General features: G+C 42.7%; 1 protein-coding gene across 1 annotated transcript in view; it reads left to right on the top strand.

Moving 5' to 3' along the window:
• The first annotated feature begins 296 nt into the window (after window positions 1–296).
• Window positions 297–23273, top strand: part of LOC121135792 (ankyrin repeat domain-containing protein 26-like) — a 42744-nt gene continuing 19767 nt past the window's right edge. The window contains 8 exon segments of the mRNA XM_040735047.1: window positions 297–382; window positions 2986–3110; window positions 10329–10452; window positions 10942–11104; window positions 15574–15632; window positions 15971–16037; window positions 16039–16071; window positions 19419–19630. Of these exon segments, the coding sequence (XP_040590981.1) occupies window positions 3086–3110; window positions 10329–10452; window positions 10942–11104; window positions 15574–15632; window positions 15971–16037; window positions 16039–16071; window positions 19419–19630 (683 nt within the window). The 5' untranslated portion in view covers window positions 297–382; window positions 2986–3085.

The following is a 23273-nucleotide window of genomic DNA, read 5'->3' as shown; positions in this document are numbered from 1 at the left end:
TGCGGGGTGGAAGGGCACCAGCTACAGTAAGCTGAGGGGCACCAGGAGAGATTTTTCTGGGACTGCGGTGTCCTGAGGTCCCCTCTAGGTAAAGTCCAGTGTTGTCCAAAGTTTGCTTCCTTCTGTGATGTGAGTCTGCTTTGAACAAAGTACATGATCTGTGTTGACCTGCCACAAGGACCTGGCGCTGTAAGCGGTTCCAGGCGTCCCCGTGGGCTCATATGATTGGTGGGAAGTTTCACGTGTATGACAAGCACTGTCGGATAACGGTCCTGACCACGTGAGGGGAGGTATATCGGCAAACCCTTGGGTCTGTTGGTGTTGTGGCTTTCAGACCCCGCACAGGGGAGCAATCCTGTGGGACGTGGTTGCATGGTGTCTGGTACTTATCCTAAACTACAATGGTCTGCTCTTGGGGCTTCCTCTAAGGCTTAGATTGGGTAGGGAAAGGGGAGGGGCTGTGTGGCCCAAATGCTCCCGTTTCAGGTAGATCTGAGGCTGAGGAGTCAGGGTAGGTAATCTGTGGGCTCCTTGACTTCCCACAATGACCTTGCTGGGAACCAGGGCAGCAGCATCCTTACTATTCAGATGGGTCCAGACTCTCAAAGCATACAGTCTTCAGAAAGCTCTAAGGCTGCCAGCATGTGATATGTCACCAGAGTGCAGGGCCAACTTACAGGCCAGAGAATTCCTATGAATGATAGGAAGGACAGGTCAGGAGACCTGTGAATGAGGGGTGTTTGTGCTATGAGGTAGAATGGCTGCCTTCCATGGTGGCCCTAAACCCAGAGATTGCTGATTCTACCTTTATGCGCATCGGGGACCTCCCACAGATGGGCGGGGAACCCATCCAAATACTGTGGTGAGCGACACATCACCAGAGCTTCAACTGTTCTGCTTTCTTTTAATTCCCCTTTGAGAACATGTTTGTCACTATGTAAAAGCGATTACAGGGGATCAAGAGAGTTCTCCGTGGTTAGGAGCTCTCCCTCCTCCTTCAGAAGCCCTCAGCTTGCTCTCAGCATCCGGGTGGGGGTGGTACATAGCTGCATGTATAATGCTGGCTGCAGATGCTATGGCTTTTCTGGCTTTGAGGGGACCAGCACTAGCAAGTGCACATACACAGACACGTAATTTAAAAATAATTCAAAATTACATTTTAATTTATTTCTTTGTGTGTGTCTCTGCCCCATAGTGCCTGCATGGAAGTCAGAGGACAGCCTAAAGGACTCCGTTCTCTCCTATCTTGTAGACTTCCATGAGCTTGTGTGGGAACACCTTACTCACGGAGTCCTCTCACTGACCCTGTCCCTGTGTTCTTTACTGGGGCACTTTTAGGACATAGTGGAGGGGAGTGAAGTGGCAGATGGTGGTGTGTTTTTTCTCTCATTATTTCACAGTATATTATGCAGGGATGCCTTTTTGCTGTTCAGTCTGCTTCTGTATTTTTCACATGCCTCTTCACCCATTAGCTTGCCTACTTCTGTGGGTTTACTCAGTACCACAGTACTTGACCCATCAACCCTCTTCATCATGTGATTTGTTCATAAGACCTGGAGCCTCCTTAAATTGTAACATCCAATAGATAAGAGAACTCATGGCTCCCACTCACCAAGTTCCAAACACCTTGTCTTTTCAATTCTTTTCTCAACTTCTGACAGACTCTGCTGACAAATCGCTCTCAAAACCTCAGGAAACTGGAGATTCCTATGGTTGCAGTACTATTTTCTGTTGCTCTCCATTCATGTGTTGTTGAATTTTCACTGGAGAGCACTGCAAATTTATACCACCAGCAGACACTGTCCCCAAGCCTGGAGGGGAGACGGAACCAAAGTTGTGCTTAGACTGTTTGACATGTGCCATCTGCTCCTGGTCATCTTCTCTTAGCCTTGGCTCCACAGTTTTGAATAAGGAGGCTCACTGTTTTCTTAACTCAAGCTTTTACTATGCTGACTGATTTTACATAAATGAAAGCAGATTTGACAGAAGCCCCTTTTTAGTTCTTTAGTGAAATATCAGGGAGAAAACACTTGTAATGAGCATGCACTTGCCCCTAAGGGAATTAGATTATGCCATTCATGACCACAGGTTAATTGCTTACTCACAGTCAGACAAATATGTGAGACAGACTAGAGAACCCAAATACACATAAGATTTTATAACTCAAGCCTGAGGATATATCCTATTCAGTGGGAAAAAATGATTATTCAAGAAGGAAATGCCTTTCAAATTGCTCCTAGAAAAGTTACCTTTATATTTTTCTACATCATGAAATCAGTTCTGGATGGAATTTTTGATAATATGAAAGTGAGAAATGTCCTAGAAGAAAAACCAAATTCTTTCAGAAATGATTTATTTTTGGTCTCTCTCTCTCTCTCTCTCTCTCTCTCTCTCTCTCTCTCTCTCTCTCTGTGTGTGTGTGTGTGTGTGTGTGTGTGTGTGTGTGTGTGTGTGTGTGTGTGTGTGACATGTATGCAGATGCAGGCGCCTGTGGAGGGTGTGAGGTCCCATGGAGCTGGAGCTCCAAATGGCTGTAAGCTCCTGTGTGAGCTCTGAGGATGAATTCACATCCCCTGAAAGAGCATTAAGCTGGTGCTGAGCCATCACTCCAGGCCCAGGAAAATGAAATTTTTAATCATACAGTTTTTATTTTCAAATACTTTCCTGAGAATAGCCTCAAAAGAACTGTTGGACTTTTTTTACCCTGTGATAATATTATTTATTTTGTTCAGATAATCTGTCAGGGTGAAATGGAACAAATCAAAACAATAAAAACTGAAAGAATGTTGGGAATTGAAACCTAAAAATCTATTCTGGCAGATAAAGTAAGCAAATAAAGCTCTTAAAATTATTGTGCAGAAGTAACAGTTATTTACTAATTTTTTGGTATATATTTTTGTTTTTAAACCCTGTCTGCAGTTTTCTTTTCTGCCTCTCCTCCCTGTTCCACCCCTCCTCATCCATTCCTTCTCTGTTTTTCTTCAGAAAAGGGCAGAGGAGGAGATCAGCCGGCCATGGTACATCAAGCTGCAAGGAAACTAAGCATCTCTCCCTCTTCATTTAGGGCTGGATGAAGTGACCCAGTATGAGGAGTGGGATCCCAAAAGCAGGTAACAGAGTCAGAGACAGCCCCTGCTCCCACTGTTAGAAGTCCCACAACAAGACCAAGCTACACAGCTGCAGCATGTGCAGAGGGCCTAGGTCAGTCCTGTGCGTGCTCCTTGTTGTTGGTCCAGTCTCTGTGAGCCCCTATGAGTCCAGGTTAGTTGATGCTGTGGGTTTTCTTGTGGTGTTCTTGGTCCCTCTGGCTCCTGCAATCCTTCCTCCCCTTCTTTCACAGGATTAACTCAACCCCACCTAATGTTTGTCTGTGGGTCTCTGATCTGCCCCATCAGTTGCTAGATGAAGCCTCTTTGATGATAATTGAGCTAGGCATCAATCTTTGAGTATGGCAGAATGTGAATAGAAAACATTTCATTGATTCTTTTTTGGTTCTATGCTTGGTATCTTCCTCTAGGTCCTATTCCTCCAGGCAGTATCAGGGGTGAGCTCTGTCTCATGGTATGGGTCTTAAGCTGGACCAGTCATTGGTTGGCCACTACCACAATTTCTGGGCCATCTTTAGCCCAACATATTTTGTAGTCAGGAAAAATTGTAGGTTAAAGTTTTTGTGACTGGGCTGCCTCAAAAGAATATCTAGATAATTTTGGTTGTCCTTATTATCATTGAAATTTAGGTGATGGAGTTTGAACCCAGGACCTTGCGCCTGCTAAGAACATATTCTGCCCTGAACTCTACCACCAGGCTAAATGCAATCCTTATGAAGTCCAATTTGTTGAAATGAAGATCAATCCTTCCTGTATAGCAGAAAACACGTTGATAAAAAAAATACAGTTTTCTCAGTTGAAAAATATGTCTTTATTTTACAGAAAATTCTTTTATATCAATAAGGGAAATGGTGGGCTCTGTTTACTCATCTGTGTTAGGAATTAACCCAGGGCCACAGCCCTCCCAATCCCGAAGAAGGAATGTGCAACAATCCTTGCTGAAAAGGTTGCTCATCAAAACATGGAGCACAGGCAAGGCACCACTGCGGCCCACTGTGCCACGTAGAATGAAAACCTCAGTGGTGGCCATGAGCCCTCCACACCGTGCAAACACAGAAGGACAAAGCACAGATGACACAAACTTATTTCCAAGACACCTGATGTGCATTCGTATCAGTAGTGATGATTTCTAGTAGATCCCCGAGGAAGCAGCACAGTGTAACTGTGGTGATCGGAGGGAGGGACAGTGCACAGTAGTGTATTGTCGTTTTATTTGGCCAGAAACAAGTCCGTAGGTAAGAGCTCAAACTCTGCCTCAACTCTACAGTTTTGCTCCAGATTTTAATACAGTGGAGTCAAGTTACATCTTGAAATTCCTAGTCCCTGTTCTGCCCCCAGGTCAGGGAAATTAGAGTTCTTAGAAGAAAAGGTGTCTTATTTCTCCTTCTGGCCATTTCCCTGGATGATAAGAAGACTAAGTTGTGTGGTTGACAGACAAGATGGGGAATGCTTATCTGCTTTTTGATTAGACAGCCCCTTACAGTGACCTGGGGGAGAGTTCTGAACTATTACAAATCCAGGTTTCCCCATAAGAGTCTCATTCACCCCGTATGATGTGGACATGGATATTTAAGTGTTTCCTCAATGTTCTGATGACTCCTAGTAAGGAAGTGTTGTTCTTTTATATATATAAATTAAAAACAAGGTTGCTTCACATGTTAATTCCAGGTCCCTCTCCCTTTCCCTCCCCTCCTCCTGTGCCCTCCCACCAACCCCACCCAATATCCCCTCATTTCCCTAGGGAGGGTGAGGCCCTCCATGGGGGTGTCCATAGTCTGTCATTTCATCCAGGGCAGGGCCTAGATCCTCCCCCAGGAGTTCAGGGTGAGAGTGCATCTCTCATTGTTGGATGGGCGTCCAAAGTCCATTTGTATACCCAGGATAAATACTGATCTACTACCCAAGACTCAATAGATTGCCTAGGCCTCTTCACTGACACCCACATTCAGGGTGTCTTGATCAGTCCCATGCTAGATTCCCAGGCATCAGTCTGGGATTCAAGAGCTAACCCTTGTCAGGTCAGCTGTTTCTTGGGGTTAAACCACCCCAGTCTTAATGCCTTTGGTCATCAGTCCTCCCTCTCTGTCACTGGATTTCTTGAATTCAGCTCAGTGCTATTTAGTTCTGCAGCCCACTTTTTAATTGGATCCTTTGGTGTTTTGGAGACTTGCTTCTTGAGTTCTTTGCAAATTTTGGAGATCAGCCCTCTGTCAGATGTGGGGTTAGTGAATATTTTTTCCCATTCTGTGGGCTGCCTTTTTGTCTTGCTGACTGTGTCCTTTGCCTTACAAAAGCTTCTGTTTCACGAGGTCCATTTATTAATTGTTGATCTCACTGTCTGTACTACTGGTGTTATGTTCAGGAAGCTGTCTCCTGTACCAATTCGTTCAAGGGTACCACCCACTTTCTCTTCTAAGAGGTTCAGTGTGGCTGGATTTATGTTGAGGTCTTTGATCCATTTAGACTTAAGTTTTTTTGCATGCGATAGACATGGATAGATCCCCATTCTTCTACATGCCAACATCCAGTTATGCCAGCACCATTTGTTGAAGGTGCTTTCTTTATTCCATTGTATATTTTTAGATTCTTTGTCAAAGATCAGATGTTCATACGTGTGTGGGTTAATATCAGGGTTTTCAGTTCAATTCCATTGGTCTACCTGTCTATTTTTGTGCCAGTACCAAGCTGTTTTCAGGACTATAGCTCTATAATAGAGCTTGAAGTCAGGGATGGTGATGCCTCCAGACGTTGCTTTGTTGAACAGGATTGTTTTGGCTATCCTGGGTCTTTTATTTTGCCATACAAAATTTATTATTGTTCTTTCAAGGTCTGTGAAGAATTGTGCTGGGATTTTGATGGGGATTGCATTGAGTCTGTAGATTGCTTTTGGCAGGTTTGCCATTTTTACTACATTGATCCAACCTATCCAAGAGCATGGGAGATCTTTCCATTTTCTGAGGGCTTCTTTAATTTCTTTCTTTAAAGATTCAAAGTTCTTGTGATACAGGTCTTTCACTTGTTTGGTTAGCGTTACCCCAAGGTATTTTATGTTGTTTGTGGCAATTGTAAAGGGTAATGTTTCTCTAATTTCCTTTTCAGCCCTTTTATCATCTGTATATTGTAGGGCTACTGATTTTCTTGAGTTGATCTTGTAGCCTGCCACTTGCTGAAGGTGAATTGGTATAAGCTGTTCTTTGAATGTCTGGTAGAATTCTGCACTGAGGCCATCTGGACCTGGGCTTTTTTTTTTTTTTTTTGGTTGGGAGACTTTTGATGACTGCTTCTATTTCCATAGGGGTTATAGGTCTATTTAAATGCTTATCTGCTCTTGATTTAATTTTGGCAAGTGATAGCTATCCAGGAAGTCGTCCATTTCCTTTAAATTTTTGAATTTTGTGGAGTACAGGTTTTCAAAGTATGACCTGATGATTCTCTGAATTTCCTCAGAGTCCGTTGTTATGTCTCCCTTTTCATTTCTGATTTTGCTAGTTTACATGTTCACACTCTGCTGTTTGGCAAGTTTGGACAAAGGTTTCTCTACCTGTTGATTTTCTCAAATAACCAACTCTTTGTTGCATTGATTCTTTGTATTGTTTTCCTAGTTTCTACTTCATTGATTTCAGCCCTCAATTTGATTATTTCCTGGCATCTACTCCTCCTGGGGGAGTTTGCTTCTTTGTGTTCCAGAGCTTTAAGCTGTGCTGTTAATTCTCTAGTATAACTATTCTCCAGTTTCTTCATGTGGGCACTTAGTGCTATGAACTTCCCCCGTAGCAATACTTTCAAAGTGTCCCATAGGATTGGGAATGTTGTGTCTTCATTCTCATTGAATTCTAGGAAGTCTTTAGTTTCTTTTTTTATTTCTTCTTTGACACAGGAATGGTGCAGTTGTGCATTATTCAATTTCCATGAGTTTGTAGGTTTTCTGCAATTTGTGTTGTTGTTGAATTCTAATTTTAACACATGGTGGTCTGATAAGATGCCTGGAGCTATTAGCTATTCCACTTTTTTTGTAGCTGCTGAGGTTTGATATGTTGCCAAGTATGTGGTCGATTTTTGAGAAGGTTCCATGTGGTGGTGAGAAGAAGGTATATTCTTTTTTATGTGGGTGAAATGTTGTATAGATGTCTGTTAATTCCAGTTGGGTCATTACTTCTATTAGATCCTTTGCTTCTTTATTGAGTTTCTGTCTGGTATTCCTGTCTAGTGGTGAGAGTGGGGTGTTGAAATCTCCCACTATAAGTGTGTGGGGCTTTATATGTGATTTAAGTTTTAGTAATGTTTGTTTTACAAATGTGGATGTCTTGTATTTGGGGCATAGATGTTCAGAATAGAAATTTCATCTTGGTGGATTTCGCCTGTGATGAGTATGTAATGACCTCCTTTATCTCTTTTGATTGATTTTATTTTAAAGTCTAATTTGTTAGATATTAGGATTGCTACCCCTGCTTGTTTCTTGGGTCCATTTGATTGGAAAATCTTTTCCCAACCTTTAGCTCTCAGGTAATGTCTATTTTTGAGGGTGAGATGTGTTTCTTGTATGCAGCAGAAGGATGGCTTCTGTCTTTGAATCAGTTCTGTTAGCCTGTGTCTTTTTATGGGTGAGTTAAGGCCATTAATGTTGAGGGATATTAATGACCATTGATTGCTCATTCTTCTTTGATTTGGAATGGTTGTTGTTGGTGGAATTATGTGTGGAATTCCACCCCTTTGTTCTTTTGGGTGTTGGTAAAGTGGGATTATCTAATGCCTATGTTTTTCTGATTGTAGTTAACTTTCTTGGGTTGGAGTTTTCCTTCCAGAACTTTCTGTTGGGCTGGGTTAGTGGATACATATTGCTTGAATCTAGTTTTGTCATGAAATATCTTGTTTTCTCCATCTATAGTGATTGAGAGCTTTGCCGGATATAGTAGTCTGGGATGGCGTCCATGGTCTCTTTGTGTTGGTAGAATATCTATCCAGGACTTTCTGACTTTCAGAGTTTCCATGGAGAAGTCAGGTGTAATTCTGATAGGTTTGCCTTTATATGTTACTTGGCCTTTTTCCTTAGCTGCTCTTAATATTCTTTCTTTATTCTGCATATTTGGGGTCTCTATTATTATGTGGCAAGGGGACTTTTTTTGTGATCCACTTTATTTTGTGTTCTGTAAGCTTCTTGTACCTTCATTGGCATGTCTTTCTTTAGGTTGGGAAAGTTTTCTTCTATTATTTTGTTGAATATGTTTTCTGCCCCTTTGAGGTGGTTTTCTTCACCTTCTTCTATACCTATTATTCTTAGATTTAGGCTTTTCATGGTGTCCCATATTTCCTGGATGTTTTGTGTTAAGGATTTGTTGGATTTAAGATTTTCTTTGGTTGATGAATCCATTTTTCCTAGTGTATGTTCAACACCCGAGAGTCTCTCTTCCATCTCTTGTGTTCTGTTGGTAATGCTTGTATCTGACCATTTGCCCAGCTTTTCTATTTCCAGCCTTTCTTCAGATTGTGTTTTCTTATTGTCTCTATTTCAGTTTTCAACCCTTACACTCTTTGAATTTTTTCTTTCAATTTTCGGTTCATCTTTTTATCAATTTGTTGCATTTTATGAATTTTTTGGTTTGTTCTTTTCTTTCTTCCATTCCTTGTATTTTTTAGTTTGCTTTTTCTTCCTTTTCTTGCATTTTTTTGGTTTGCTTTTTCTTCCATTTTCTGCCTTCTTTGGTTTGTTTTTTCTTCCATTTCCTGAGTTCTTTTTGGTTAGTTTTTTCTTCCATTTCTTCCATATTTTGGTTTGTTTTTTCGTCCATTTCTTTGAGGGATTTTCCTATATCCTCTTTTAGGGCCTCTATCATTTTCATGAAGTTGTATTTAAGGTCATTCTCTTCTGCTTCATTTGCATTGAAATGTTGGAGTCTTGCTGGTATGGAGTCTCTAGAATCTGGTGGTGTCATTTTTTTCGTTGCTGAGTGTGTTTTTGTGTTGTCTCTTTCCCATCTCTTCTCCTAGTGGGTGCAGAAAGAGCCCCTTACTGGTCTGGTGGTTAGGGGACCAGAGTTCCCTTTTGGTCGGTGCTAGCAAGTCCAATACTCTGGTAGTTCTTCTATTCCTCATCCTAGTTCTGGTCCCATGGGTGGAGAAGAAGACCAGGAATCTGGGGTGCTTAGCCTCCCACCTGGTCCCCTGGTACCTGGATCTGCTAGTTTCCTGGTCTTATTGTTGGAAGAGAAGACCTGGAATCTGGGGTGCTTGGCTCCTGCTGCGATGGGAAGCTCTGTGGCAGTTCCCAGGGAATCCCCAGGCACTGGAATATAGGCCCAGATTCAAGGCCTGTTTTACCTGGTCCAGCCGGACGAGCTGGTACCCTGGTCTCATTGGTGGAAGAGAAGACCTGGGATCTGGGGTGCTTGGCTCCTGCCAGGATGGGAAGCTCTGTGGCCTTCATGGAAGTGTTGTTCTTTTGTTTAAATTTATGGTTACGAGATGGAACATGAAATACAAGATACATTAGCCATAGGGTTTATTCAAGGTGGGGGTGAGAGCGAAGGAGGGAGAAGAGAGAGAAAGGGGTGAGCGGCAAGAAGAGAGAAATGAAGAGGGTAAGAGGAAGAGAAGAGAGAAAAGGGGAAGTGGAAGGGTGATGGGGTGGTTAGGTGTTGGCCAACTGGGAGCAGAGATAGGGGAGAGAAAGTGACAGAGATGAAGAGCATAACAGAGGAAGAGGAAGAGGGAGAGCAAAGAGAGGAGGAGAGTGTAAGAGGGTGGGGTCTGTCTCATAAAGGGGTCCTTTACACATGTGTGCAGACTAGTAATCATGGAACCCTTGGCTGACCAGAGAACTGCCTGAGTGCATTCTGCCAGGTAACAGGAGCAGGCCAGTATAATGTCTGAATCTTTTCAGGAAGAGTGTAACATGTGAACCTCAAAAACTTGGGAGGATTCTGCCCACATTGGAGTATGATTATATACTAATTTTTAGTAAAGGAAAGGAAAGAAATGGTTCCCCATGCAAATAGTTGCTTTGGACATAATCATTTGAAAAGATGCCCACAGCAAAGAGTAAAATCCTGCAGGTGTGGCCTGGACATGGCAAGCAGGTGTATTGAGTTTCCTCCGTGCATGTATTTTTAAAGATATGTTTTTTTCTTAATGTAGATTCTGCAAGGCTTTTGGAAATTCAGGTTTTAGCTGACTCAATTGAAAGAGTAATAGAACTCAAAGACCATTATTGTGATCTATTTACAGAAAAAAATATAAGTATGAACTATAAACTTAGTGGCCTTCAAGAGGAGCTGTCATCAAGAAGAAACACATGGCCACAGTCACAGCAGAAAAGATTGACATGGAGAAAAGATTCTTGCAGCTTAAAGTACGTAATGCCAGTTCTACTGCACAAATGTAGGGGCATCTTGTCATTGTAGACTCAACTTCTTAGGGGGAAAATGCTCTATTAGGTGTGGAACTTTTAGGGAAATACAACACTTTGTCAACCATGACATAAAGGGTGTTGTTCTAAATCACAGCTTAATGGCTGCAAGACACCAATTAGATTTTTCTAATAACCAAACGCAACAATTTGCCACCACACTCAGCTAACTAACTTCTTCAAAATTATTTAATTTTAAATTACCTGGACTGATTGAGGAGATGTGTAGAAAAGAACTTTCAAGTTGCCACTTTGTTGGGAAACCAAATTAAATAGAATTAGTAAGAAGAGAAATTGACCAATGACAAAATGCTTACATCTTTACTTTCTAAGTGTAAGTCTTTGGAAAAGTTCTGAGTGAGAAATGAACAAAACTCTACTGGATAGTAACTGATAGTCAGGTCATTTCAATAACAGCATCTTTAATTGCAGATTTGCCTCACACGGAGAGAAGACTATGATAAATGTACAGTTGTCTTATGGCAACATTGAAAACTCAAGAACTAAAGAAAGACAGCAATACCTTGAGAAACTTGATGTGACACATCCTGAAATGTATTCTTGGGCAGAAATTGAGGAAAAAACTTTGAATGAGGTGAATTAATCTTTGGTAAAATCTCATACTTTGACTTTATTTCACCAATATAACCTGTAACACTCCCTCCATTTGACACATATAGTTGTGTTTTGCCTATGGACAGGGACACAACCTGAGAAATGTGGTCTTTGAACTTTCACTTGAGAAACACTACAGTCCTGTGCTCACACAAACTCTGTGCTTGCACAATCCCTGTACTCTACCACAGCACTATGTCCAGCAGTCTGGTGGGACCACTGTGTACATGTGGTACATGGGGGACAAGAACATTCTGTGGCACGTGACTTTTATTTAGACTTGAAATGTCATCTCATCCTAAAAGTAAATGATGAAAAGATTTGATTTTTGTTTGTTGTAAATCTTGGCTTATAGTGGATTCTCATCGTATATTATCTGGATGATGGTGTGCAAGGTAAGCCAAGGGCAACCTGTAGCGGCATCTTGCCTGTGAACCTGCAAAGGTGACCACATCCCTTTTGGCTTGGCTTCAGGCTAACAGAAGTGGAAAGAGGAAAGTGTGAGACGTGGTCTCTCTCGTGGGCTCTTTCTCTTGGGTCAAGGGATCTGATTGGAAGGACAGAGAAATGCTCCCCCTGTTCTTTATTATTATCTGTGAAAGTGTCCCCCAATAAACACCCATGTATCATTTATCGTGGGTTTAGTGAAATCATTACACCCTGGCCTTCAGCAATGCCTAGGATAAATGTCAGTTTAGGCATTTTTATGCTAAAATACAGGCTTACTTAGCTTAGAAAGTATAATGATGTTAGTTAAATGTTTCGTAATGTAATGTTAATTCCTCTGCCTACATGAAAGAACTTCTTTTATTCCTTGATAAATTAAGCTGTCACTCAAGAAATTAGAATCTGAGTAATTGTCGTAGGGTTTCTATTGCTGTCAAGAGACACCATGATCATGGCAATTCTGATAAAGGAACAATTTTAATTGGGGTGGCTTACAATTTCAGAAGTTTAATCCGTTATCATCATGGTGGGACATGGCAGCAGGCAGGCAGAGAAGGTGATAGAAAAGGAGCTGAGAGTCCTACATCTTGCAAGCAACAGGAAGTGGTCTGAGACACTGGCCAGTATCTTCAGCATATATGAGAAATCAGAGACCAACTCCACAGTGACACACTTCCTCCAATAAGATCATACCTGCTCTGCCAAGACCACACATCCTAGTAGTGCCACTCCATTTGGAGGCCATTTTCTTTCAAACCACCACATTCCACCTCCTGCCTCCAAAGACTTGTAGTCATATCATAATGCAAAAATGCATTCAGTTCAACATCAAAGTCCCCATAGTTTATAACAGTCTCAAATTTACTTAAAAGGGTAAGGTTCAAAGTCTCTCCTGAGATTCATGCAATCTCTTAACTGTAATCCCTTGTAAAATCAAAATAAAAAACATGTCACACACTTCCGACATATACAGGCACAGGATATGCTTTACAATTCTAAACTAGAGCAGGGAGCATAGTAAGGAAATACTGGACCATAACAAGATTGAAAATTAGCTGGGAAAACTCCAAATTCTTCCTCTCCGGTCTGATATCAAAATGCTCTTCAGACCTCCAACTCCTTTCAGCTTATTTACAGTAACACACTTCTTTCTCTTGGGCTGGTTCTCATCCCTGTTAGCAACTTTCCTTGGCAGGTATCCCATGGCTCTAGCATCTCTAATATTTGGGGTCTCCAAGGCAATCCAGGCTTCAACTTCATAGCTTCATGCAATGGCCTCTCTAGACCTCCATTCAGGGATACCCTTGACACATGCCTGGCCTCAGTGGCTTTTGGCTTTTCTTAGATTCAGAGGCAAACTCCATAACTGATTTCTTTTATCATTAACTCCGGAGCCATAAGGCTGAAGCTGCCAAGTTCTGCTGCTTGCTGAGCTGGAACGTGGCCCCCTCCTTCCATTACATTCTCACCAGCTTTCTGTTTTCCTTCACTGCCTAAATTGGGCTGTACCTCAAATTGTTCTGTAGACCAGACTGGACCCGAATTCAGAGATCTGCTAGCCTCAGCCTTCAGAGTGCTGGGATTAAAGGTGTGCACCACTACACCCAACTCTAAGCTTTGCTTTAACTTCTTTTCACCAATTGGAAATTGAACTGGGTGGGATCGTGCCCTGAGGTCACCACCCACTTTATTACATTTCTTAATCTGTTTATCTTCTTGAACACAGGACTTTGCCCTCCCAGGTAGATGAATTCATGGTGCCATCTATCTGCCTTTCCTCGTGCTGTTCTTTCTGGCTTTTTCATGTTTACTCTCTGGCCTCATTTATTTAGGAGCAGCTCACCATTTTCTGTTCCACAAAGCCTTCTCCGACTAGACTGATTGTCCAAAGTCCATCTAGAACTTGTCTGTTCAGAACAGTTTATCCTTCAACTTTGCATTGATTTAATTATTTTTGCACGAGAGAAAATATCGCCTATACATAAATTAACTTGGGAGGAATATTAGATGACATATGGTACTTTTTCTTAAATTAAGAACATATTTGCTTAAGCAAATATATATCATACCACTAATTTTCCTGAGGACAGTGGAGCTTTTGTTTTTAATATATTCTGAGAAAGTTAATTTAAAATCAAATGCACTTAATGAATAGGGGACAATGTTTAATTAAATGCTCCTGTTTGCCTCAAGATAGAAACATTATACCTACATTCTTTCCTTATGTAGCCAGAACTGGAGGTTGTAGATGCTTAGCACATAACTTGTGGAAAAGTCGTGAAGCAGCTTCTTTTATATACCATTCTACAACAGCTTAACACCCATGGGGTGTGACAAAGCAGCCTTGCGTGTCAGTGGTTGGAACAGACTGAGGGCCCTTGATTCCACAATAGAGTCCATCAGTGGCTTTAGCCCACCCCTGGGTCATGTCACATCCATGTCCCTTATTCTAGCAGATGCCATTTGCACTGCACTGCACTGTCACAGCCTACGGAGTAGCCCTAAGATCCTAGGAGGCACCAGCTGTTCTCAGTGGGCAGGAGTACTATTGTCCAGCTGTTGTGTGGCTTTTTCTGTGGAGATGTGACTCGGTGTCTATTCACATTAGATGCAACAACAATGACATACCAGACGAACAATGCTGCCCAAGATGGACTGTAATCAACAGTGAGTTTTGGGGATCCCTCGAGAAGCATGGGGGACATGAGCAGCTGCATCACTGAAAAGCCTACCCCAGGATAGTGACAGCTCAGACATTCCCTGCACAGCGTACAGGCAGCTCTGTGGAAGAGTCTTTTCTCCCAAGTATTGTTTGACCTCCTGGGGGGCCCCATGGGTCCTGTGAGTTTGTGGTCATCTTGAGCCTAGTAATTTTCATGAGCTTCTGGAGTCTTGTGATCTCCACTCTCCTCCAGAAAGTTGTCATCCAGGAAAACTGCTGCACAACACTGGTATAATAGGTCAAATTTCAAGAAGTACTAAGGATGCATTAGGAGTCTCATTCACCACACGATGCCACTCTTACTAAAGCGAGAAAGGGCTCATCAAGAAGAACTCTCCTCTCACACCTTGGAATATGAAATTTAATCTTGATGCTAATGCCAGTGACAGATGTTATATGTATCTTATAACATGCCATCTGTACCTTCCTTGACAATATGGCACCAATCCAATGTGGTGGTTTTTTTCAATATCTCCACAGCACAGATGAAGAAACCAAGACAAAACATTAACTTGCTCAGGATCCCTCACCTCATAACTGTCGAGTTGAGATGAAGACCCAGACATTCTGGCATCGGTGTAGACACCATCCCTGAAAATAATCCCATGAGACGTTGTAGTGGTTTAAATGAGAATGGCCCCATGGGTTCATATATTTGAATGCAGTGCACTGTTTGAGAAGGGTTAGGGTGTGTCCTCTTGTGGGAGGAAGTGTGAGTTGGGAGTGGGCTTTGAGGTTCCAAAAGCCTATGTTAGGCCCAGTCTGCCATGCCTGTTGTCGTGTTCACTGCTGTGATAATGGGCTAAATGTCTGAGACTGTGAGCAAGCCCTCAGTTAAATGCTTTCTTTTCAAAGAGTTGCCGTGGTCGTGGCATTTCTTCACAGCCATAGAACAGTGATGACATCTGAGGGAGGCATCCATGTTAATTTTTATCATCACAGATACAGCTTCTCAAATGTAGGTCAGTGAGGAGCTGTTCAGAGGTAAAAAATTACATTACTACTACCACATGGAATTTACTCTATTTTACCAATTGTTTCACCTTGAATATCTGATAAAATATAGTTCAAAACTAGTGCTGGGGTCATAGATACTTCTGGAAAAAAACAGACAGTGTGATATTAGACTTTCCGGGTCACCAGATCCTGCCGAAGTAGGTCTGCTAGCTCTTCAACTACAGTACAGCATGCAGAGGAAGGGTCTGCCTGCACTCAGACAAACAGAAGATGGACAAAATTGCCCTAGTCTAATTGTAACTTTCACCTTCTCTTTGTTCTAGTTGCAAAAAGCACTGGGGATGCTAAAAGCTGCTGAGATGCTGTGCCGTAAGATTCAGAGGTATAAATGCATGCAGGTCGCAAAGACAGCTGGAGTGTTTATGAGGCAGATGGGCAGAGTAGTGTGAGCCCCACATTCACTTAGGCAGAGGTGCATGTGTGGAAGGCTGAGGTGAATGTACGTTTGCCTGCATACCGCCTTGGTTTCATCCATGACAAGAAAGGGAGAAAGCAGTTATTCACACAATCTCCAAACTTCACAGCACAGCTAGGAAAATGATTCATCTCCCAAATATCCTGTTTTTCAAAGAACTTGCAAAATTACTTTTAAGACAATTATTTAGAAATCATGTGGCATTTAAATTTCACCTGTGAGAATAATTCCTTTAAAATATTTAGGATTGAACTTGAAAATTCCATCTTAATTGTCACAACTGAAAAGCAAGCAAAGGAAATGGAAGCACTCTGGGGGGAAACGGTTGAGTGCAGGAATCAGTGTGGTGAGTCAGTTTCATTGGTTTCTCATTAAGGCCACTAATTCAGAAGAGAGTTGTTCTTTCTCAGGTGGTACTCCATAGGAGTATGTTATCTGGTATGAAAAGGCATATTGATAAAAACATTTGTATCAGTTATGTTTCTACTATTATTAGTAGAGTTGTAAGTCCTCTGGCTTTACAGAAATAGGCTGAACTTAAATGATTTGGTGTAATGATTAATAAGAAATAGTGGTGGTCCTGTTTCATATACCGAACCACTGACGGGCACATCCCTTCATTTCCACATTTTGGTTGTCATCAGCAGTGTTGCTTCGGACACTGTTGTGAATATGTCTGAGTCTCTGATAAAAGTTTTTAATAACTCTTACATCTAGCAGTGGCTACATGAGGAATCCTGCATTTCTCTCATTGTCAGACTCTTACCTTTTTGCTTTCTGTTGCTGATAAACCAAGGACTGTACAGGCTGGTTTCGTGTGTCAACTTGACACACTCTAAAGTCATCAGAGGAAGGAGCCTTAGTTGAGGAAATGCTCCCATGAGGTCCTGTTGTGAGGCGTTTTCTCAATCAGTGATCTGTGGGGAGGGCCCAGTCAACTGCGGGTGGTGCCATCCCTGCGCTGGTGGTCCTGGGTTCTATAAGAAAGCAGTAAGCAGCACCCCTCCATGACCTCTGCATCAGCTCCAGCTGCAGGTTCCAGTCTGGCTTGGGTTCCTCTTCTGACTTCCTCCAATCTGTGAGTGTAAGGCAAATTAACCCTTTCCTCCCCAACTCCCTTTTTGGTCATGGTGTTTCATCACAGCAATAGGAATCCTAACTAAGACATGTTCCAAAGCCAACCTGGGGAGAAGAGCATTTATTTCACTGTAGAACTCCCCAGTCACAGTCCATCACTGAGGAAAGTCAGGGCCAGAACTTAAGTCAGGAGCCTGAAGGCAGGGGTTGAAGCAGGGACCATGGAGGAATGCTGTTTGCTGACTTGCTCACAATGGTTTGCTCAGCTACATTTCTTAAGCAGCCTGGGTCTCTATGCCTAGGGGTGACAACTGAAGCTAACTGTGACAGCTTTGGGAAATAAATGATTTACAATTTCTACTCCTTGTCAAGAATAAATACTAAGTCTTATTTGTGCCAGAGAACTGTCCTCCCTCCTCTTTTGGAGTTTTAAAAAGAAAAGTATGTCAGTAAAATAAAAAAACATAGACATGGATTCTTGGTTGACTTGGACCTCACAGAGTAACCTAGGACTCCTAGCACTGAAATTTGTCAGTGTCTGAGCTTCTCAACCATGAAACAGTCTATGTTCCTGAAAGGTGGTTGTATTGTTAATCCCACCAGTCAAGATTAAGACCACTACCAATATTTAAAGCCAAATTTGAAGCAAGCTTTATTTAAATACTGGCCAGGTTTCCCATAAAAAATGACACTATGTCACAGTTTGCAGCAGCTTAAGTATTTTCTGTCAGGTCCAATCCGGATACATCCGGATGTACTTCTAGCCTACATCCAATCAGGGGCAAGTACATATTGTGATATATTTCCTGCCAGTGAACCTCCCATGTGATCAAGCATACCCAGTACAGATGGGTCAAACAAACTTGTTTAGGGGAGTGAAAACAAGTGTCTTGTTATCTCCCATAAACCATAGCCTCCAGCATTTCAGGAACCATCTGTCACTGGACAAGGAGCTTGTAGGTCAGAGGTATTTTTGTTCCATGGATCTATTAGAGCATAGTAATTAAAACTTAAAATGTAACTGTGGTTCTCACAGTATCACTAGGATAGAAATATGATTGCTATAAAATGAAAGGTGTATTACCTATGCACCAAGCAGATGCTCTTGGCATCTTGGCGTTGGTGTTTTCCTTCCTGGAAGCTGACTCCTATTGCATTGTGAACACCACATTGCACCAGTGAAGAAATTGCTCTCTGTCACGGTTAACCTTGATTCCCAACTTGAGCAAATCCTTTACCACCTAAGAGACGAACCTCTATCCATGCTGTGAGCCATTATGTTGGTTAGGTTAATTGAAGTGGGGAGACCTGCCCTAAAGGGGACAGCACTCTTCCCAGGGCTGGGATCCTAGATTATAAACAAAGGAGAGAGATCTGGGTACCATTCACAGCTCTGGGCTTCCTGACTGTGGATATAATGTGAGCAGCCACCTCAGAATCCTTCCACTGTGACTTCCATGACATGATGGACTGAACTGCCAATCCTCTAGCAGGTGGGGGGCAGTCCAGCCGTTCTCTTTCCCTGGGGCTGGCCCTGACTTCCCTCAGTGATGGGCTGTGACTGGAGGGTGGGAGTGGTGTGGTACGCACTGAACTGGGAGACTGTTGAAGCAGAAGCTCAGTTTATTTTAACAGGTATGAACTTATATAGGACTGAGAGAGGATGAGGAGTAGGGGCCTGTAATAGTCTACCAAGCTGGCAGGTAGCTAGGAAGACAGCTAGCTTACATCAGGTCTGGCTGAGTCACCCCATGTGGATGCTCCAGGTCAGAGACAGGTCGCCAAACTCTAGCCAGGCTCAGGAAGTTACACTGGACTTCACATCCGAGCCTTTTATAGACCCAACACTGAAACTTCAGGCTTCAAGCTAAAATAATCCCTTCCTCCCTTCACTAATACACCCTCACTAATGATTTTATAAGTTACAATAGCTAGAGATATGCAGACCCATAACAGACACATTAGTGGAGGGACATTTGTGTTTACTGTTTTTGTTGTTCTTATAGGGTTCCTAGGGTGAAACCCCAGAAACCTGTTAGCTCCTCTTCAGGTTGCAGTGTCTGTGATTAAAATTTCTGAGTTGGTTTTATTATTTTTGGAATTATGAAATTATATAGGAACTAACACAAGGTGATTTATAGCTGAGGTTGCAACTCAGCGTGTCTAGCTTGAGCCGAGGTCAGCTTTCAAAGCATAGCACTCCACACACACACACACACACACACACACACACACACACACACACATGCAGAGTATGCATCACAGATACGTATTAGTCATATTTAATACAGGTGACACTGAAGAAAAATATTTTAAGCTCCAGTACGGTTTTTATTTGGTGAGCTCATTTTTTTGCTAGCATGAAGAGAAACTATGACATTTTCATGTACATATGTCATCATCTGTTGTTGCTCTTTTCCCAGATCCCACTGCCCTCCCTGTGTCCTCTTACTCCCTTTTTCTGGTCACCTTATTTTCCCTGGAGTGTCTCCTCAAAATGTATATTCCATGTCTAGCATGCTTACAGCTGCTGAGTCATGAGTATGAACTGAAAAGTCTCCAAGTTCACAGTAGTTCCTGGCATTCTGATGTGTGAACTGTTGTAATTGGTTTCAGGTGGAGGCAGCACCCAGAGGCGATCCAGGGAAGAGGAGGAGGGAGGATGCTGGTACACGGCGGAGTCAGACGGAGCTGATGAAGCCCGATTCTGAGCTCTCTAAAATGAGAACACAGGACAATTCCTGTAAGATGGAAGTGGAAAAACACAAGGAACTGTATCTGAGAGAACTGAGAAGTAATAGAGCCTTACTCTCACTTTTTCCAAGTAGGTGAGTGGGAGAGAGATGTGCTGAGAACAAGCCAGTCTCAAGGCCTTGTCACTAAAGCATGAATCTTAATGAAGCAGGTTCCTGTGTCTGTGGATTGCGAAAGCTAAGTGGATATTATAATTCTGGGAGGACATATTGACAAATGAACTTATTTTGAAATGTTGATCCAGGACTCTTCTAACTCCTCCATTCTTCATTGGGCATCTATTTTCCACCTTAAGTATTCTCATTTAGTTAATTTAATCTATTGATTTTTAGGTGTTTATGAAACTCTCTAGTTATCGCAGTTATCGTTATAACTCAATTATCAGTGTTTTCGTAAATAGAAATATCGAAAGCGTGACTACTTTTGGAGAATTATAACCTAAACCCAAGTTGTCAAGTGCTACTGACATTACTGCCCTGGGCACTGCGTCTGGCATTGATAGTTTAACCTTCCTGTGATTCAGTGTCACCACTAGAAAGAGCCACAGAGCATTTTTCTTTCCTGGAAAGCTTTGTTGGGATACAGGAAAAGACCATCCCCTAGCAGACGGGAAGCAGAAGCTGGAGCTGGTTAGACTAGTTTCTTGTTCTATGTGGGCAGGAGTGTCTGGCTGACAGAAAATCCCGCCCCACCTCGCGACCTTGGTAAGGTTCGACCTAACTGCCCGAATGCTTCAGTTTCATATTCTATCTGCATCTTGGCCTCTCGTAGACTCTGAATTCCCCCTCCGTGGCAAAAGCTTGATTTCTTCATATGGGTGTATGCCTACCTTCATCCCCTCACAAATTCTTATCCTTTTTTCCCTTTTTCTCAAAATTGTAACCTACTGAGTCCAATTTTTGCTGCTCATATCCTCATGGAATTGGGGCCATCCGTTGGAGGATTGGTCCACTTTCCAGGGATGACAGCCTTAAAGAAAACCAATTCTCCCCTCAGAAGCCATATCTGTCAATAGTTCCTCTGGTGGGGAGGCCTGAGAACCCTCCCCCATGCATGCTGGGGGTATTATTGACTGCCTTAGTCATGTTCAGGCAGCTGTGCATTCAGGAGAGCAGCAATACTGTTTGCCTTACTCCTCCCTGACCTCCAGCTCTTATTGTCCCTCTCATCTGTTCTGCGATGGTCTCTGAGTCTTGTGGGGTGAGGTTGACACAGTGTCACATTTGTGGTTTAGCACTCCATTGACTTGTTCTCCACACTTTGGCCAGTTGTGAGTTTCTGCACTAACCACTGTCTTCTGAACATAGGAACTTCTTTCAGTGAGGTCTGAGAGTTGCACTAATCTATATTCGTTTACAGGGCAGTTTGATACTGTGTCCACTTGACAAAATAACAGTAGGGATTTTACTTCTTGGGACCTATGAGCTCTCCAACCATTGGTTTTGAGCAGATTCATGGCACCACACCTGCGTGTTCTCTTGTGAAGTAGACCTGATTCAGAAGGTGGGTGGTTACCCCTATAATTTGTGCCACTATTGTTTCCATGGGCACATATTGCCATATTGATCATTAGCATAGCTTGCAGGATTCACAGTTAGGTAGAGACAGATGATGAGTTTTCTTCCCAATCAACCTTCTGGTCCTAGGAAAGCTAGTCAGTGGGAGGAAGCTTCCTGGTGCCAACTTGATTTCTCAGTGCTAATGTGAATGGGTAGTTTCCCTGATTTCTTTCTAAGTCTGCCTTCAGTATGTAGAAAAAATACAAGTTAATTCCCTAACCTGTCACATTGCTAAAAGTGTTCATTAGTTTCTAGGAGTCTCCTGGTGGAGTCTTTGGAGTCTGCCATGTAGAACCATGGCATCTGCAAACAGTGATACTTTGACAGCTCCGTTTCCTATGTGTGTCCCTCTTATTTCCTTCTCTTGTCCTGTTGCTCTAGCTAAGATTCCAAGCACTGTTGAGCAGGAGAGGCAAAAGCAGGCACCCACAGCCTTGTCATGTTCTGTGGGAGTGCTTCAAGATTTTTTCTATACCCTGTGATCGTGACTATTGGTTTGCCATCCTTTGCTTTTATTTTTTGGCATGTATTTTCTCCATCCATAGTCTCTCCAGGGTTTATCATAAAGGGATGCTAGATTTTGTGAAAGGCCTTTAATGCACCTAAAAAGATGATCATGTAGTTTCTGTCCTTGGATATATTTATGTGGTAAATTGCATTTATTGATTTACATATGTTGAACCATCTCTGCATCCCTGGAGTGCCCTGAAGTGAAACCTACTTGATCATGGTGAGACTGGCCTGTCATTCTCCTCCTTTGTCAGGTTTTATCTGGTTTGGGTGTCTGGCTTCATAAGATTTGGAAGTGTTTCTTCCTTTTTTATTTTATGCATTAAGATAAAAAGAGTATTGGTGTGTATTCTTTTAAGGTCTGTAGAATTCTGTGCTGAATCCATCTGGCCTGGGGCTTTTGGTGAGGAGATAAATTTGAAAATTTATTTTTCTTTTCATCTCTCTGTGTATGAGTGTTTTTCCAGCATGTTTTTATACACAAGCCATGTATACCTGGCACTGAGGACAGGAGGGGTATGCCCTGGAACTACAGTTATAGTTGCAAGTTACCATGTGCACTCTGGGAACTGAACCAGAGTCCTCTGTCAGAGCGAGTGCTCTTAACCACAGAGTCATCTCTCCTGCCCTACTCGGGAGGTTGGTTTTTTTGGGTGGGAATATTCAGATAGATGGTATCTTCAGTGTAAATATTATTTTACTTGTATTGATTCTTTGTGGATTTCATATCATATATTCTGATCCCACTCATCTCCCCATCTTCTCGGCCAACTCTCTTCCCTTGACAACCTTCCCTGCCAAAACAAAACCAAATTTAAAGGAAAAGCCAAAAAACCACACAAGACAAATTAGAGAGAGAGAGAGAGGGAGAGAGAGAGAGAGAGAGAGAGAGAGAGAGAGAGAGAGAGAGAGAGAGAGAGAGAGAATTTTGTCATGGAAGTTGTAGTGTGGTGGTCCACTGAGTCACACAGTTTACCGTTTAGTCCATTCATCTTTACTTGCAAATGTGTATTGCCACGAGTTATTCGTCTGGCTCAAGGCTTCCCTCTGGCCTATGCTACACTGCCAACAATAGTGGGCTGTCACTGGGACTCCTGCTGCTGTCCTGTGTTGTGGAGATCCTGATGTGTTGGATCTGTAGGTTTGTTCCCTTCACCTGCTGCAACAGTTCATAGATGAGGTGACGTTGGAGTGGGCTAACTCATAGCCCTAGTTCTGGACCTCATGGAGGGGAGCTCTCCAGCATGGCTTCAGTTAGCTCACCCAATGCAGCCTGAAGCAAGGAGTCAGGCTAGTTCTCCTTTCAGGTCCTCAGATCCAGGTAACCCACACTCACACCTCCAGGGCCAGCTTTACTGTTTTGCCTAGGCAAGGTGCAGGTCCCTCTCTTGTGATTGCTATAGGGGGAATACTAGGTGTGTGTGAGGGGGGCAACTCTCCTGCTCTCACGCCCTCAGGGCTGGCTCACTTGCATCCCTGACAACAGGGTCAGCTGTAGTGTGCTGCCAAGGCTGTACAGAGTGCTTTCCCGTGTGCTACAGCCAGTGAGGGTCAGGGCTAGCTCCCTACTGTGTAACCCCAGGGCCAGTTCTCTCACCTGCTGCAGGTGACAATGGGTGTGGGGGGAGAGGACATCTTTCTCTCTCAC

Source organism: Mesocricetus auratus, unplaced genomic scaffold (assembly GCF_017639785.1).
Source record: "Mesocricetus auratus isolate SY011 unplaced genomic scaffold, BCM_Maur_2.0 Super-Scaffold_6723, whole genome shotgun sequence".
Lineage (NCBI taxonomy): Eukaryota > Metazoa > Chordata > Mammalia > Rodentia > Cricetidae > Mesocricetus > Mesocricetus auratus.
The sequence above is the reverse complement of the archived record's forward strand: the minus strand, read 5'-3'. Positions and strand labels throughout refer to the sequence as shown.